At 33.1% G+C, this 17,581-nt stretch overlaps 1 protein-coding gene across 1 annotated transcript in view; it reads left to right on the top strand.

The window, feature by feature from the left end:
• Window positions 1-17,581, top strand: part of LOC123564046 (CUB and sushi domain-containing protein 1-like) — a 156,655-nt gene that overhangs the window by 10,339 nt on the left and 128,735 nt on the right. The window contains exons 3-15 of the mRNA XM_053526065.1: window positions 799-992; window positions 3,328-3,514; window positions 5,656-5,849; window positions 8,367-8,543; window positions 8,747-8,920; window positions 9,091-9,267; window positions 9,751-9,954; window positions 10,337-10,522; window positions 10,975-11,082; window positions 11,254-11,354; window positions 13,265-13,450; window positions 13,655-13,750; window positions 13,999-14,113. Coding sequence (XP_053382040.1) covers window positions 799-992; window positions 3,328-3,514; window positions 5,656-5,849; window positions 8,367-8,543; window positions 8,747-8,920; window positions 9,091-9,267; window positions 9,751-9,954; window positions 10,337-10,522; window positions 10,975-11,082; window positions 11,254-11,354; window positions 13,265-13,450; window positions 13,655-13,750; window positions 13,999-14,113 — 2,099 coding nt within the window. The remainder of the gene's footprint in view (window positions 1-798; window positions 993-3,327; window positions 3,515-5,655; window positions 5,850-8,366; window positions 8,544-8,746; window positions 8,921-9,090; window positions 9,268-9,750; window positions 9,955-10,336; window positions 10,523-10,974; window positions 11,083-11,253; window positions 11,355-13,264; window positions 13,451-13,654; window positions 13,751-13,998; window positions 14,114-17,581) is intronic.

Genomic DNA, 17,581 nt, shown 5'->3' with positions numbered 1-17,581 from the left:
GGACCCCATTGGAAATAAGTGATTAAGTTTACTTTAATGGGCCATCCCAGGCTATAAGATCAAATTTGCATATGATTAGTTATTAATATCATATTCTTAGAATAATTGTCTTTTATATTGAATACGTATATGTTTATGTGATGTATGATATTTTTAATATGATATTATATTCTTATGATCTTATAACCTGAATAAAATTGAATTGAAAAAAACATGTCTTCATTTTGTTGAGAGAATGATTTAAAACAAATAATCTTATTTACTTTCTAGCCAAGATGTCAGTGCGCATGCGCAATATATTATCCTGTCTTTTGCAGAATAAAATGTAATGTTTTAAACAATTGTTTCACAGGCTTTATTTCATAAAGTAATACTTTAATAGTTGGGATATATTATCTGAAAATTTTATTTCCTTCTTTTAAATGGTCGTTGATAAAAGAGGCATTTAGCAATTTTGTTAAGTATACTAGTATTCTTCAATTCGTCCAACTCGACAGACTGTTTTATTATTTGCTGAAAAATGCAGAAAATAAATACTGCTTAAATGCCCTATGACATCTTTTGTAGAAAATGTACATTTGTCCATGCCTAGTAAATGCAGTTGAGATATTCTGCATAGACTCCATTGTACAATGTTACTCAGCCTATGGCCTGATCACCATACTTTGTATCCTAAAATCGAAACATTATCAGTCGCTAGCGTTCTCTTGCTTAAACTAAGAAAATTATTTGAATCTGTATTATATGTTATAATATTTTATATGTGTTAATATATGTTTCTAATTTGTCTTTATTTAGATGCGGGCACGATTCCTTGGAAGTGTATGATGGGAATAGCGTACAGTCTCCAAGTCTTGGAAAATACTGCAATGGAAGTCCTCTATGTACAATATCATCTACTCATAGATTCCTTACAATTCGTTTTAAATCAGATTCCCAGGTTACTGGTCATGGATTTGATTTACATTACTACTTCATGGACACAGTGTCGCGTAAGATATATTCATACTATTTGTACATTATGCAGATTTGGGAGGAGTAGTTGGCATTAATTTAATTCTCCTGTATGTCAAGTTAAAAAGACATTTAATATATTAAATGTCACTAAACGTAGATACTATTTCCGTGGATTAGTCTTAATTCTTCTTAAGCCGGTGCTAGGGGGCATGAGGAATTTTGCAAATTTCATTACCTGTCATGAACAGACATAGTCAAACCGAGTCTGCTATTATGTTGCTTAGTTTCTTTCTATACTTCAAATGATATTTTCTCAATTTTATTAAAACCTTTCTCTCATGCAAGATGTATTGGCTTCTATCCACAGCCCCTAACTATATAACTCTCAAATCTCAAGTATAACAATAAAACCTCGTCTCCGAAAGATTTATCCCCCTCGGCAAGCCTCGGGTGGATAAACCTTTCTCCAACTCGGTGGATAAACTTAAGTTAAGAAAGACAGTAACCTAATATTCTATTTATCCTGCAGTCAATAAAATCTGTGTATAACATATATTTACTTTCAAAATGATTTTCTCTACAAAAATAATCCAGAATTTCACTCACTTGTGAATTCCTACGCCCTTCAACCTTGTCTGTTTGATCCAGTTACACACGATTCCTTACAATAAAACATTATTTCATGCCTCATACTTTGCCTTCTGAAGTTCTGTATATTATAAATCATCGGTGCTAACAGGGCATTCGCGTACAAAACAAGCAGAATGGTTTTGACTCGGATAAAATACAGCCGAAAACCACGCTTGAGATGAATTCAAATGCCCGCAGTCTTAAATTTACTCCATTTCCGTACAAGACAATGTGAGATAATGAAATTCCTTCCACCATGAATAGTTCAGATCCAATAATTACAATAAACGACTGTTCAAATCTGGTTATTTGTGTAAATTTCTAACTAAAAATGAGTGAACGCCAGATAAACAAAGTCAAGGTCGATTCACACAGACTTTAAAAACCGTCACCGTACCATTCCGTATGGAGGTTGACAAGGACAGAGTGAACCAATTTTCATATTTTTTTTCCCGTGGCTGTCCTCATAAAATGATGAAATGTTTGAGCTTCGAACTCTTGGCCCAGTTTACATTGCCTATAGCACATATACTTGAAAAAGTAGTCCGTCAGTTGCATTGACGGTATAAACCTGCATTGACTGAATAAACCTCAAGTTTACACGGCAGGCAGATATCGGCCTGATAAATGCATAGTGGTAGGATAAATACTAATAATCTCCAGGATTCATTACACATAACATAACCACCAAAAATGAAAAGTGTAAAGTCACTTTCATAAAGGCCTTGGTCCGGCTACAAATAGAAAAGTCTTTTACCATCTTGAGCATCAGCAAGGTAAATGCGATTCAGTGGCACACACTACTATAATAAAGCCCGACTAATATTCTCTTTTGTGTGAAACAGGCATACAGGAATATCTGTACTTGTAATATCTAGAACAACGGAATAATTTTTATTTTTAAAATCTACTCCAGCGTCGTAGCAATTAGTATGGTGATCGGCTAGATGTTTGTGTTTACCCTACCTTTTAGTCTCTTCACACATATCATCTAAACATTGAATGTAGGCTTTCATTCAAGTTTCATTGTAACTGACAAAATTAATCGTTGAATGCAATTTTAAACCGAATTCCGCTTTTAAAAGCCGATGTTAGGGTGCGTAAAATGGGCAGCATTTTATTCATATACTGCGTTTAATGCTTTCAATGTGTATTCTTTTGATTGTCATCAGTTTCCAATGAATCTAACCAAAACGACTTGCATATATCGCCAGAATACACGTGTATTATGCTATATCATAATACATTATATTATTAATATTTCGAAAGTTTACATCGTACGACCTTTCGAACTAATTCGAAATTATATTATGGGACTTTAGAGCAACAAGCCGCAAATGAATATACCCTAGAAGCAGCCTTTGTTTTCATAATCTTGGTAAACTATACTCGGTGTAGAATGCCATATATGCAATAGTTTAAAGCGAAAATGAAGGGTATATAATCTGCGAAACAGGACAGTTTAAAACAGTAACTTTTTAAAATTAATTCCAACATAGGGCTTGTGACTTTAAAGAAAAGTGATTTTAATCGTTTAAATACATAAACATGTGCAAAAAGGAAGAAAGAAATTATTTTCCACACATATGCGTAGGTTCTGTGGATAATGCAGGGCCTACTGCTCATTTTAAATTATCACAGTTTGAAATTCATGTTGCCCTCTTTTTCCACACAAATAATTTCAATTCTGATATGTCTGGAACATTAATGAAAATATTTCTTTTGTTTCTAACCTGACAGCGAATGGAATCATGTGCGTAAACTCTAGTAGCATCACAAAAAATAATGGTGAGATCATTAGTCACTATGGATTTCATAACGGACAAACTTACAGTAATTATATGAACTGTACCTCCAGAATTGAAGCACCATCGGACATGAAAATAACTCTCTTTGCTAGAACTTTCGATTTGGAAGCAGAGCCATCGTAAGTATTTTTCTGTACCATCTTCAAAATTCTAAATTATACAAAAATATACACTTTTCTAACCCCTTTTGTTACGGAAGCATAGGTGTGCAATGTGAATATTTTTATTTATCTCTTGGCCTCAAGATGATCCTATCGTTCACATGACATTATCTCGTAGCCACGACGTAATATGTGGCGGCTCGTGACAAACAGTAGCAGATCAGAATCAACAACTTACTTGAAAGCCGTGTCTATATAAATCCTAATTTAGCTCGCTAACATCTTTCGACGTAAGTCATTGAAAATGTTGTTTTATAGCTTACTCGATTTGAGATTTCATTGTCCGTTCTTATATTCGTTTATCGGTATCTCGCTTGTTAACAGGGTAGAAATTCTATTAAACAGTTTCTTAAAGAATAGATAGAAAGGCAAGTAGCCCGATATAATTATGAGAATTTATCTAACATTAAGTGTGGATTCAAGTTACATGTACATCAATTGCAGTAAAATATAATTGTTCAACCGAAATAAATTTAAATTATGCAATGTACCGACGTTTTATTTAAATAATTTTATTTGTAGTAAAGTGATAGCAAGTTTTATGACATCATATGTGAAAATAACTTGCTGGTTTAACGTATTGTAAATTAAGTTCTCTATCGTTTCTTGTCAACGCCTTGTAAATGATGTTTTGTCGTAACTCAGCACAGCCTAATGTTTATCAATGTGATTATCCTTAACACAGTTATTTGTACACTACTAAAATGAATCTTAAAATCTGTAAGGGGGCCTCCGTGGCCGAGTAGTTAAGGTCGCTGACTTCAAATCACTTGCCCCTCATCGATGTGGGTTCGAGCCTCACTCGGGGTGTCGAATTCTTCATGTGAGGAAGCCATCCAGCTGGCTTACGGAAGGTCGGTGGTTTCACCCAGGTGCCCGCTCGTGATGAAATAATGCACGGAGGGGCACCTGGGATCTCCCTCCACCATCAAAAGCTGGAAAGTCGCCATGTGAGCTATAATTGTGTCGGTGCGACGTTAACCCCTCCCCCACCCCCCACCCCACCCCCCAAAAATAAAAAAAAATAAAAAAAAAATAAAATCTATAAATAATGTGAGGGCATCATCGAGACACCATTAGTGGTTATTTCACATAGCAAACCACGAATAACTGCGGGTTTGCGAAAAAAAATGCATTATTGTTCTGGAGTCTGCAGTTACGAATTGTTACTCTAACTAAAACCATTTTGTTAATTCTGTTTAGTTTCATAGACAAAAGAATTTTAACAAAACAACAAAAGTACTAATGAAATGTTTGATATTGTAGTAGCCGATAGGGAGGTTGTCTCATACTAGTGACTACAACAAGGTTGTGGGTGGATCGAAACTTACATGCGGTGTACCTTCCTTCTTGCCGATGTTTTTGTTACAAATGTTCCCTGTATATTTCCTTATTTAATATTTTTCAGTTGTAATACATTTTGTTTTTGTTCAGTATGTCGTAAAGATATGCCAAGGAAAATTGTGAACACCAATATGCATTACTTCTATATGGGTGCAGTATATATGCCGCTGCTCTTTTATATACACCATAATACCTTAACTTAATTAAGAATATACGAAACGGAAGCAACAATTTCAAAATCCAGGAAAATAATAATAAAAGAAATAAATATTAGAACAGCGGATAAAATGCAAGAAGTAAGTTTTCCCGCGACATTTAATAACATTAGATGTCAGTTACATTATTAATTACTCTTTAAAGTCATTTTAACATTTCACTTTCTGTTATAAAAGGTAAGTAATTTGACTGTAATACGTGTATGTTCCAAGTTATCGAGTTGCATCTATATAACACATAAATTTATTTCATAATGATTATTTCTGTAATGAGTTCCAGTTAAGTAACACCCTGTCAGCGCGGAATGTTATGCTGGGGTTGCGAGTTCGATTCCCAGGCGAGGCGTATATGACAGTTTGACGACCCAGATCTTTGTAACTCAACTGCGGGTTCGTGAAAAAGAATCAGCGTTTATTACCATAGAATGACGTCAATAAATGGTTGAAGACAACATGAAGTGCGTTCTGTTACACTTGACTAAGAAAATTATTTTAATATACTTTTAAATAATTTTTATATCTATTATGTCTTCATTTTAGATGTGGGTTCGATTCCTTGGAAGTATATGACGGGAGTAGTGTTAAGTCTCCAAGTCTTGGAAAATATTGCAATGGAAGTCCTCTATGTACCATCTCATCTACTCAGCAATTCCTTACAATTCAGTTTATAACTGACCATAGTGTCCTTGGTAGAGGCTTTGACTTACATTACTACTTTACTAGCATCGTCTTACGTAAGACATATTATGATATTATTATACCACCACCAAACATGTTTTGGGGGTGGGGGTGGGGGTGGGGGTTATATAGGAGTCAGTTTTGTCGCGTCCCGTCCCGTCCCGTCGCGGAATCTATTATCTCAGTTATTACTAAATGGATTTGATTCAAACTTGAAATAAATGTTCCACCTCATCACCCACATCATGTGGCACAAGATGCATAACTCTGACACCAAGTTTTCATGAATTATGTCCACTTTTCTTAGAATTTAAGGTTAATTTTGTTGTATTTTCACTATATCTCAGTTATTACTAAATGGATTTGATTCAAACTTAAAATGGATATTCCACCTTATCACCTACATCATGTGACATAAGGTGCTTAACTCTGACATCATTTTTTTATGAATTATGTCCCCTTTTACTTTAAATTTAAGGTTGATTTTGATGTATTTTCACTGTATCTCAGTTACTTCTAAATGGATTTGATTCAAACTTAAAATAGATATTCCACCTCATCACCCACATCATGTGACACAAGGTGCATAACTCTGACACCAATTTTTTATCTATTATGAATTTAAGGTTTATTTTGATGCATTTTCACTATATATCATTCTGATCGGCTTAGAGCCAAAGGGAAGTAACCTTTTTTTTTAAACTTTTGTACTGAGTTTCTTCCCCTTAAATTTTTGGAATTAGTCTATTTTTAGAAATTCTATGTTTAGATTTTCAATATTTTAGGTATTTTTCTAACGTTTTTATTATTAGTCCTATGTAAAAAGTAAATACATTTTTCTGTGGTAGCATGTTTTGGTAAGACATTTTTTTATATTCACTTTTAGTGTATCTCTAATATTAGAGATTTTTTTATATTTACCTCATCCCTCATCCAGGGCACATAATTATACTAGTATTACTTATATGTAGAAGCCCAAGATGAAGTACTCCAAAGACGAGTAAAAGTTTTTTTAAGTATTAAGTTTTTTTGGACATTTTTTATATTATTCTAATTATTTTTAAGATTTCTTATGGTTGCCATTCTTCTGTGACAAGACCGTATGGTGGGGGCATGAGTCACTCCTGTGACAGTTCTAGTCTCAGACTGTTATTTGTAACTTTATGAAAAAAGAAAACAACGGCAAAAAGCAATTTAAGATAAATATCATTTAATACTTAAACGGAGGTTTCAAGGTAGGATTTCAAGTTGTTTAGCAAGCAAAGGTATGCTTGGTTATTGTAAAAAGACTTTTTTTATAGTCCTTTAGAGAATGATACCACAGCAAAGTTACGCAGCACGGTTTCCTCTCTATCAAAATATTTTCATCGGTTCCACATTAATATATCTTATTCAAAGATTCTTTAGTTTACACTGTATTTCGGACTTATGCTTTTTATCAAAACGACAAATTTCGAGTAATTCTCTACATCATTGCATTCTTTCAATACAACAGCAATTGAAATACTAAGCCTGAACTGACGTAACGTTGTTAAAGCTAATATTTTGAAAAAAGAAAACACGCACATGGACCATCACAATTTATTTCACATATTATAGGTCGTAGGTTTATTTATAACTGTGGGAAGTTTCATTAAAATCTACAATGTAGAAAAAATTCTATTCGCGAAAATGTTATCAAAATTGCGATTTTCCCATAGACTCTTATGAAACATTTGTTTGTTTTTTTCAAATCAGTCTAACAAACAAATAGAACACATGGCCCTACCTTTTTTATTTGTCGAATTTTCTAAGTGATTTCTAAAGTTTTGAAAATAAAGGTTTTATCAAATTTTACATTGTAAATTTTTTTATTCTAACGTGCAGAACTACCTAAACAACATTACGTCAGTTCCGGCTTTGTATTTTAAATGTTCTTGTACTGAAAATCGCCATGATTTTAAGAATAACTTGAAATTTGTCATTTTGATCACAGGCGCTTGAAGCTCTATCAATAAATATATGCATTACCATATCCCACCCACCTAATATACTAATATAAATGCAAGGGATAAACAGAGGCCCAAAACAGAGAATTATTGAACACTTTAAATATTTTGACTACCTAGACCAATTCTTGTGTATTTTAGTTATAATTGTACTTGCTGGAAAAGGTATTCCACCATATTTAAGTAATACTTTTCAAAATCTTTTCATGGCAATAGTGATTAAGAGATCTCAAATCTAAAAAGGAATTGAAAATTATTCATAGTGCAATGTCTGTGACCGTAGCTGCGATACATATCTCAGTATGTACAACTGTTTATCGTCTCCAATTAGATACAAACTACAAATTGGAATTATTTTCCCTTTGGGTTATTTTGACTTATGTTTTACATATAAATTTGTCTGTTATTTTATTTCGAACATGTCGTATATTCGACATTACAGCTTACATGTTTACGTTGCAGTCGAATAAATGACAGGGAAAAAGCAAAAGGAAGAGAATACTTATATACAAGGCATTTATAAAACAGTAAATGTTTGAATGATATCTTAATGATATAAAATAACGAAAGCTTTATTCTTTACAGATTGCAATTCATTACCGGACCCTATTAATGGCGGACTGGCATACGGTAACAGCACTGATATCAACTCAACTGCTACAATCTATTGTAATGAAGGATTCCGCTTGAACGGAAGTGATTATACCCGGTGTGAAAATGGATATTGGATCCCTGATCCAGACATAATGTGTACTTTAATTGGTAAAACAATTAATCTGAATTCATTCATTCCTTTATATAAATAAAATGAAAACGTACCAAAAGCTACACACACTTATTCTAACAATACTATGTAAATGATGCTTTCTTGTTTAAATTCCTTATGAATGAATTTCCTGTTACAACATATGATCATGGTAAAAAGTTTAACTAGTCATCCGCAAATATCACATTTAAATTTTCAGAATGCACTTACCCCGTGGCTCCTGAAAATGGCTATGTAATCAAGTCCGGAATTAGTGTCAATTCTACGGCACAGTTTATGTGTTACGATGGTTACGACATGAAAGGAGTTCAATTTAGCATATGTTTGTCGGATGGGAACTGGAGCTCACAGTCACCATTATGTTTGCCGAAAGGTTGTATACTATATTCTGTATACACGAGGTCTTATACTGTTGCAGGCACTTTTATATAAAATCATTTTTCAGTACATAGTGTATAATAAGAATACTAGGAGATAAAATGAAAAAAACTAAATGTGAAATATTTCTAAAGAGGTACATCTACTTTACCTTGTGATTTTCAGAGTGTCCAAGAATTACAGATCCGGATCATGGGAGCCTCAAGCTTTCAAACAACTTTTGGTATCAGTCGGTTGGCAGATTTACGTGTAACTCTGGGTATACCTTGGTTGGTTCAAATGTCACCAAATGTTTATCATCTGTCAACTGGACATACCCAGTACCGAAATGTAGTCCTGTTGGTATGGTGTATTTTTTCATTGAAAAATTATTTGCAGTGAACAACATGCAAAAGCGCTGAATTATCAATATTTGCTCATTAAGTGTTTGCAGGAAGCGAGATAAGCATAAAACTTGTAGATTTTATAAACCAATTATGCTGAATGAATAATACTTAATATTCATTAACTAAATAAAATTTCAGTAGGAACCAATTTGTAAGTAGAATTGAAGATTTAACATAACTTTAGTAGATGAGTTACTTTAATCGTGCATATTTATTTTAAATAAACAGTAACATGGCCGTCCGTTATTACCAAGTTGAATATACATGTTTAAATCGAAAACGATTTTTGTTACACCGTGTAAGTTTTGACTCGGACTAAATGTACCGGAAATGCATGTCAGTCACCGTGTATAAGCCATTATATAAAACAACATTAGATATTGAAATGTATATAATTTCTTCAAGCCATATGTGTTTTTGTGTACTCTCATTCTTTCAGACTGTGGAAATTGGACATATCTCAATAACACTTGGGAAAATTACAGTTACATAACATATATGACAAACACAACATATAGAGCAACTGCAATAAGCTTCTGCAAAGCTGGTTATCACATAGATGGAAACAAGAAAAGTCTTGCAGCCACTTGTTTGGCTAACGGGACATGGAGTATAGCATCGCCGCCACTATGTGTACAAGTTGGTAAGACTGCTCTATTGTAGTAATTTATGAATGGCGGTAAACAAGTTATAAATAACCTCAATATGTTGTTTCTAACAATAACAGAAATCGTATTAATAATATTAAGATTCTTAAGTAACAAGTGTAAACATATACATAGATTTATATCATTTATTACACATCTTTAAAATTTGCTGAATTCCTTTAAAGGTAACTACATTATATACAAACTTATTTAGAGGCATGTGCTTGTAATTGCATAACGAAATTTCAAAAGTCACTCAGGCTTTTCTACTTAAAATACCAGACCAGAGACACGATTTTTGCGGTCTTCTATGAAACGTTTTAGATATTTATTAAAACAATTCTAACAATTCTTGTTGATAACATTATTAATTCAAAGGTTGTCCAGTTTTCAATATCTCAAAAGGAGACATCAAAGTTGAATACAGCCACGGGTCAACACGGCCTGTGAACTCTACAGCAACATTTTCCTGCAAGAATGCTTCATACAGTATCAATGGGTTTGAAAAAGTAACTTGTCTCTCTACAGGGGAATGGACAGGTTTAAGTCCATCTTGCACAAAAGGTAACAAAAGATTCACTTCAAATAATTTTACGAGAAGCACCCACTTTTGGCAGCAGGCAATTAAGCAATATTTTATGTCAAACACATTATACCGCATAATGTAAGTATTGTACTATTTTACCAGCGAAAGCTCTTAGGAAACTGAATTAAATGGCTTAGCGACACTAACTGGAATATCTGTCATCGTCATAAGGCATAATGAAATATTCTTATCATATTCTTTTGTGCAAATCTAGAGGTTTTTACTTATAAACCTGTCTATGTTAATTATTTGCATACTACTCATAAACTGTAGAGGGTCACATTTTATTCCTTTCTACACAAACGTCGTAAGTTTTAAATCCGCTTTGATGTCAATTTTTCCATGTAGCTTCTTGCAGATGTCAAAACGTGTTTCGGAACTACATTTGTTTTTCGTTTTACAATTTGTAATGTGGTTATTTCTTCTTCAGTACAAAATCATATTTCACCCTGCCCAACAACAATTGATTTACATGGCACACAATGGGAGGAAACACAGCCTGGTAGAATTAAAACCAAGCATTGCCCAGTTACCGAAAGTAAAGTATCAAACAAATTATAGAAAATCGTTCGTTATATAAATAATACTATTATTACAAGTGAATTTTATTATACATGATTTTAAAAGTATAAGCTTCATTTTTGATTGTTAAATGGTTTGATTCCAAACGATATGGACACAATTCAAATGTATTTCATATCATACACAGACTATGTAGGAGAAATATTCCGAAAGTGTAAAGGAGAAGGAAAATGGATGTTACCTATTTACAACTGTGTGAGGCAGGACATCGCCATTGTTGACCAACAGGTAAGTGTTGACTTTAAATTAGTGAAATTGATTTGCTTTATGCAAATGAAAGATTTGCAGATTTAAACAGATTTATTGTTCAAAGGTGTTGTCCTGGTTTTACGTGCACTGTGTGTGATGTGTAATTTGCTTATATCGTTTGTATTCCCTATGTATTGTCCCTCCATACAAACAATTGTCATTTGGTCATGATGGATATATCATGGTATTCCTTTTTTAGTTTGATTTAGTTTAAACTTACTTATTTTAGTTCTATTGTGATGAAAGCTTCAGGCTTATTTGAACCACTCTCCTGTCCACTTCCTGGAAGAATTTTCTTGATATTTTAAGCATGCCCGTTTGGCTAAAGCAACGAAAAAGAACAAGTCCAATGTTTTGGATGATAAAATAGATAATAAATGTTTTTAGCCAGAAATGAAATATAGCGGCCTTAGACCTAGTGTACATGTTACCCCTGTCCATCCTAGTAAGCTGTGTCTAGACTTTTCTTAGAAATACGTTGCAACGCAATAGATTAGACATAAACTTTATTCAACAGGCTTTAAAAGATATTGATGAAGATGAATTATCTATTGAATGACCCTCGGAGAACTTGACCAACTTCAACAAGAATATGATAAGCCTAGTCAGCGTTTTAAACCATCCTGAAACACTTAAATAGTGTAAAGTTCAAAATCAAAACTCATTACCTAAAAGATATTACTTAAGATGTTATGATGTTGTCAATTTAAATTTAGTAATTTCTTTATGATAGCTCAAGGATAATTGTTTTGATCAATCACCGTCCGTCGTCCTTCTTTCGCCAAAATATTTATTTCTTCAAAAGACATTTCCACTGAAACCATCCGGTGGAAATTAATGAAGCTTAGCATGGATGTTTCTTTGATGGACTTCCAGCAAAAAATATTAGATGATTCTGCTTGATTACAAATAGGAGTTGCCGAATCAAAGAAAATCTTCAAATTTAACATTTGCTTTACTGCTGATTTGATTGGTGACCCTGTACCACGATTTTTCATATTATGCCAAGACTTCAAAAAATACTGTAACAGGATTTTTCCGTATATATATATATATATAATAGAAAATATTAAAAGTTACTCCTGGACAAGTATATAATAAATAAAAAAGAAAAACATCCAATGGGTTTCCTCTATCTGTATTTCTGTCTACCTACCGGTTTCATGTCATAATCATCAGGGCAGACATATAAAAAATGTTTTTATATGTCTGCCCTGATGATTATGACATGAAACCGGTAGGTAGACAGAAATACAGATAGAGGAAACCCATTGGATGTTTTTCTTTTTTATTTATATATATATATATATATAAATGCTGACTACAGTTTTGTAATACTTTCAATTAAATGTTTTTTTCCTTTGACCCCTTTTCAACAGTATTCAAACTACTTAAATTTGTCTCTAAACATGACCAACTGAGATAAAATTTCGCACAAAAAAAAATTCAATATGGGTGTTGTAAAATATAATCTGGGACGACTATATTTGATAAGTATAGGATATCAAAATTTTCAAAAATATTCCAAAGAACTGTATAGTCGCCAGAGTTAAGTAGAAAGATCAAAGATCTTCTTACACCATTACACATAAATATTAGTAGTGGTGTTACAGCCAATGTGATTGTAAACATGGATAGATGAGGTGCTAATATACCGCCTGAATCTGCAGGCCAGTTTTCAATGCACTGTAGCAAAATGTTTCTTGGATGACTCTACTTCTTCCAAAATTGTTACTTATTTGAATTTAAACAATGAAACTCAGGTAATCGATCATGCTTTTCCTTAGATGAAGTGTTAATCTTTTGTTAATTATCAACATTTACTTACAAGACTAAGCTACAAAAGTCCTGTTGTCGATATAGAATGGATTTCTGTCTTTGACAATCAGATTGAAGCAATTAAAGAAAATCCTTCAGAAGAAGTTGTAACAAACGCACTGGATAAACTAAACAGTATAACACAACCTTCTGAACAGAATACTATATTTGGCGGTGAGATTGACAAAGTTACATCAATCCTGGAAAGTATTGCAGACATAAGCGGCAAAATTGAAGTGACTGATGACCAGGCTGAGGTTTGTTTAATTAAACCTTTCATGACATTAGAAACACAGAGACATAACTATTCTTTTGATAAAGTTTCGGTGTAATTTATCAAAAATAACTGTTGATATTTGGTCCAGACCGATTTAGTAATTTTATGAAAATATAATTTATGTATATGAATCTGCAATATAATGAAAGGTGAAACCGCTTCCTTCTGATTCTATTAATTTCAGGCATTCTTAGACACAACTAGTAATCTTTTAGATACAAGTAATACAGAGACTTGGAAAGCAATGTCACAGGAACCAGAAGGTGGTGATACACGAAAGGTAATTAGTTATCTAACAGAGATCGTGTAAATAAGATAGATTCAGCTATCAGTTCATCTTTTTAACATTACTTTTTAAATCGAATACTTGCGAGTACCGTTATATTATTTTGAAATGAAAAATAGATTTTAAACAGACGCAGTGACATTTCCATTAGGTTGAAGTGAGAATTACTGCGTAAAATTTTGGAAAACTTAATTTTCCTCTAAACGATTTTGAGTTTATTTTTGCATACAATTTTCTGACAGACAGAAAGAGGGGCTTCAAAGGTATTAGATGTGGTCAGTCGGTACTCGGATTCTGTGACCGCCTCATTAAGCAAGTCCAACGCAACAAGCAAAACTGTGAACGCAAGTAATTTAGGTAATTTGTTTTTGCATTCTTAAAATACGTTTCTCACATCTAGAAAACAGGTCTCGTTTACATAAACTTTCTCGCATAACCGGAACACTAAATCTGGAAACATTTCCATAATACAGAAACGGAAAACTTTTGTAGTTATTACAATGAACTTTTATGGCTAATATTTAAACCAATTGAAATTACTGTAAATTTAATACTATATTAGATGAAAATACTACTAAATAGTAATTATTATTGTGCATCTAAATTATTAATGTGAATGTGTCTACTTAAGGTAGAACGCGACACTTTGCGAACTTTCGAGTAGCGTCTTGAAATTTTGCATGTGTAAAATTGACCATATTTCAAACAAGATGCAGTTTATTTTATACCAATAGAGCCAACCAGTTTTTGTACACGAGACGTCAAAGTTGACCACCAAAACCCGTTTTTGAAACTGACGTTGCCGCGTATCCTTGTCAACTGTTACGGGTACTGCAACGGCACCAGCCAACAATTTTTTTATAATTATACATCATTCGACGAGAATTAATTTTTCCTTTATGGTGATGTAAAAATCATTGTTTTACACCGACAAATATTTGAGAAAATGGAAAGAAAATCGCCGTTTTTGACTAAAAATTGACGTTCAGTTTCGCAGCATTTTTCGGCTTTAAATCAGCATATTACAAAATCCCTGAATTAAATTTTTGATTTTTTTCAATAAACGGTGTTTAAAATGTATACCGAATCCAACAGACAAATAAAACTGGGGGGTCACCGACTTAGTTTTTTTGGTACATGTGATTTTATTTCCCCCACCTCCATGCGTAAAATGACGTCGCCGCGTATCCTTGTCAACACTGTTACGGGTACTGTGACGACACCACCAAACACATTTTTCTTAAACTATACATTATTCGACGAGAATTAGTATTTCCTTTATGGTGATGTAAAAATCATTGTTTTACACCGACAAATATTTGAAAAATGGAAAGAAAATCGCCGTTTTTGACTAAAAATTGACGTTCAGTTTCGCAGCATAATTCGGCTTTAAATCAGCATATTACAAAATCCCTGAATTAAATTTTTGAATTTTTTCAATAAACAGTGTTTAAAATGTATGTCGAATCCAAATGACAAATAAAACTGGGGGGGGGGGGGGGGGGTCACCGACTTAGTTTTTTCGGTCATGTGATTTTATTTCTCCCACCCCCATGCGTAAATTTTGTACCATAATTCGACGTCTGCAGATACGTTTGAGACATCATGATTTGGCCATTGTGTTTAGCTTATCAGCTGCACCATTTAGTGTTTTACTGGTTCTTAAAGAACTTTATACAAAACAAAAACAAACATTTTGTTCCATTGCAAGACGTTTATATATAAACAATGATGAAAACGTATTAAAAAGTGAAATCTTAGTACATTTCAATATATTATATAACGTGTCACTGGTGCAAAAAAAATCCGAAGCGTTTGGTATCTTTAAATGCGTCAAGTGGACACAATTTGCTATAAGTAAGGAGGAATGCGTCTAAATTCAAAAGTTATTGGGTTCCGTTTCGACATTTTGTTTAATTTAAAATCCAGCATATTCCTCATATAATGCGTATTTTACATTTTTTGATATTTCTGTAACTTTTTTCTCCGCAAACCTTAGACGTCCATTTTTGATGAACCGTGATTTCTCGTCCGTCGGACTGTTTTCGTAAATCGTTCTGTTCAGTCAACAAATATCTGCATTTAAAATGGTATATAATTTGTGGTGATCACTTAACCTTTGACCCGATATTTACGTTAAAGTTACGTCAGAGCGACAAATATGACGTTGAGTTTTGAATAAAAAATATGCTTTAATCTTGTCTAATGTAAAACCCAAACAATATAATTTGACTAAAAAGTAATATGACGATGAAAACTTTATTTAATTGCAATGAGTATTTGTTTCTGTAAATCTTCATTTTAAGATAAACTCTACTTTTAGATCAAAATAGCCTTTAAAACCCGGTTACCGTGGGCGAAATTATTACGCTGAATTATATTACTCTACCCCTACCCCAGATACAAATACGTAATTAAACGGGTTCTCGTATGTCTTGTGATCAATTTTAAGTTTTTAACCTATTTTAAGAAGAATTTAGTCAACAGAGTCCTTTACAACTTTGCAAGGATTTCTTGAATTTCCTCTAAAGTTCATGATTATACATAATTGATACACACGACATTGCAAACATTTACAAAAATAATAAGAAAAAAAACCTAATATCGTTGGAATAAACATCACAAATTTATTTAACTTTATTATAAATTTTACGTTTTGAAAATATTTCGATTGTTTTGAGAGTAGTTAGACACCCCGATTTCAAATAAAGTGCAGCCACGGGGAAACAGAATTTATATTCATTGTACGGAGGCTGTTGCTCTGAAAAGGTTAATTTATTAACAACGCTAGATAGAAACACCATCCTTTACAAAGAGGTTTTAGCTCTCCAGAGATGTGTTTAAAGAAAGGTTATCCTTGTATTCATAGACACATAATAGAAACATATTCCATATATAATATTTTTCCTAATATTAGAGACCTATCAGACATAACAAGTACGAGTACATACTCTGCTAAAAATGATAAATATTCCATAAAATAAAAAAGAAAGAAAACTGTTTGTTTTAGGTTTAGCGCTGTTTTCTGTTACGACAGGCGGTTAACCTAACCAGTGTTCCTCAACAAGTAACTTTCAACTTCGCCACATAAAATCGGAGGTGGAGGACGAATGATTTCGGACAAATACCTTCTACCAAATTGTCACGCCCTACCTAGGGATCGGAAAAGCGATTAATAGAACTGAGCTAAGCGGATGGGGTAAAAGAAAGAAACACAGAAAACAGTGGTTGTGATGGAAACTCGCTGTAACTCATCAGCGGTTAAACATGTATAATTAATTCTATGTTGTAATTATCTATATGAGCGACTCAAGAATCGTAACATTGTACATAGGACCGACGGCTCAAACCTGCTAGTCCTGGTCTCGTATTTACGAGATACTAGGATTTGTACCAGTATATGTATATGTGTAAGATTTTATATTTTATTTATTTTTATTTTAATAAGCGTTTGAGATTTCAGCATTCAGAATGTAACAATTTTCAAACAATTTAGCAGTTAACTCATCAGAATTTTATAAAGCTACGCTTATGCGTTAACGTAACTTTAGGATAGTATTCAAAGCGATACCTCTTATTGAGCCGTGCCATGGGAAAACCAACATAGTGCATTTACGACCAGCATATATGACACTGGGATGTGCGGGCGGGCGTGCGTGTGTGCTTATGGAGGAAAAGGGATAATATCAAGAAAAACTTTACTCTCGTGGAGGGCAAACTTAAAACTATATGAAACTGCTGTATAATACTGATCTATGATATTTTACAATAATTATCCTTTAACTTTTTTTTCAAATGTGAAATCTCCGAACTATCTACACAATT

Source organism: Mercenaria mercenaria, chromosome 2 (genome assembly GCF_021730395.1).
Source record: "Mercenaria mercenaria strain notata chromosome 2, MADL_Memer_1, whole genome shotgun sequence".
NCBI lineage: Eukaryota > Metazoa > Mollusca > Bivalvia > Venerida > Veneridae > Mercenaria > Mercenaria mercenaria.
Note: the sequence above shows the minus strand (reverse complement) of the source record. Positions and strands in the feature narration are given on the sequence as shown.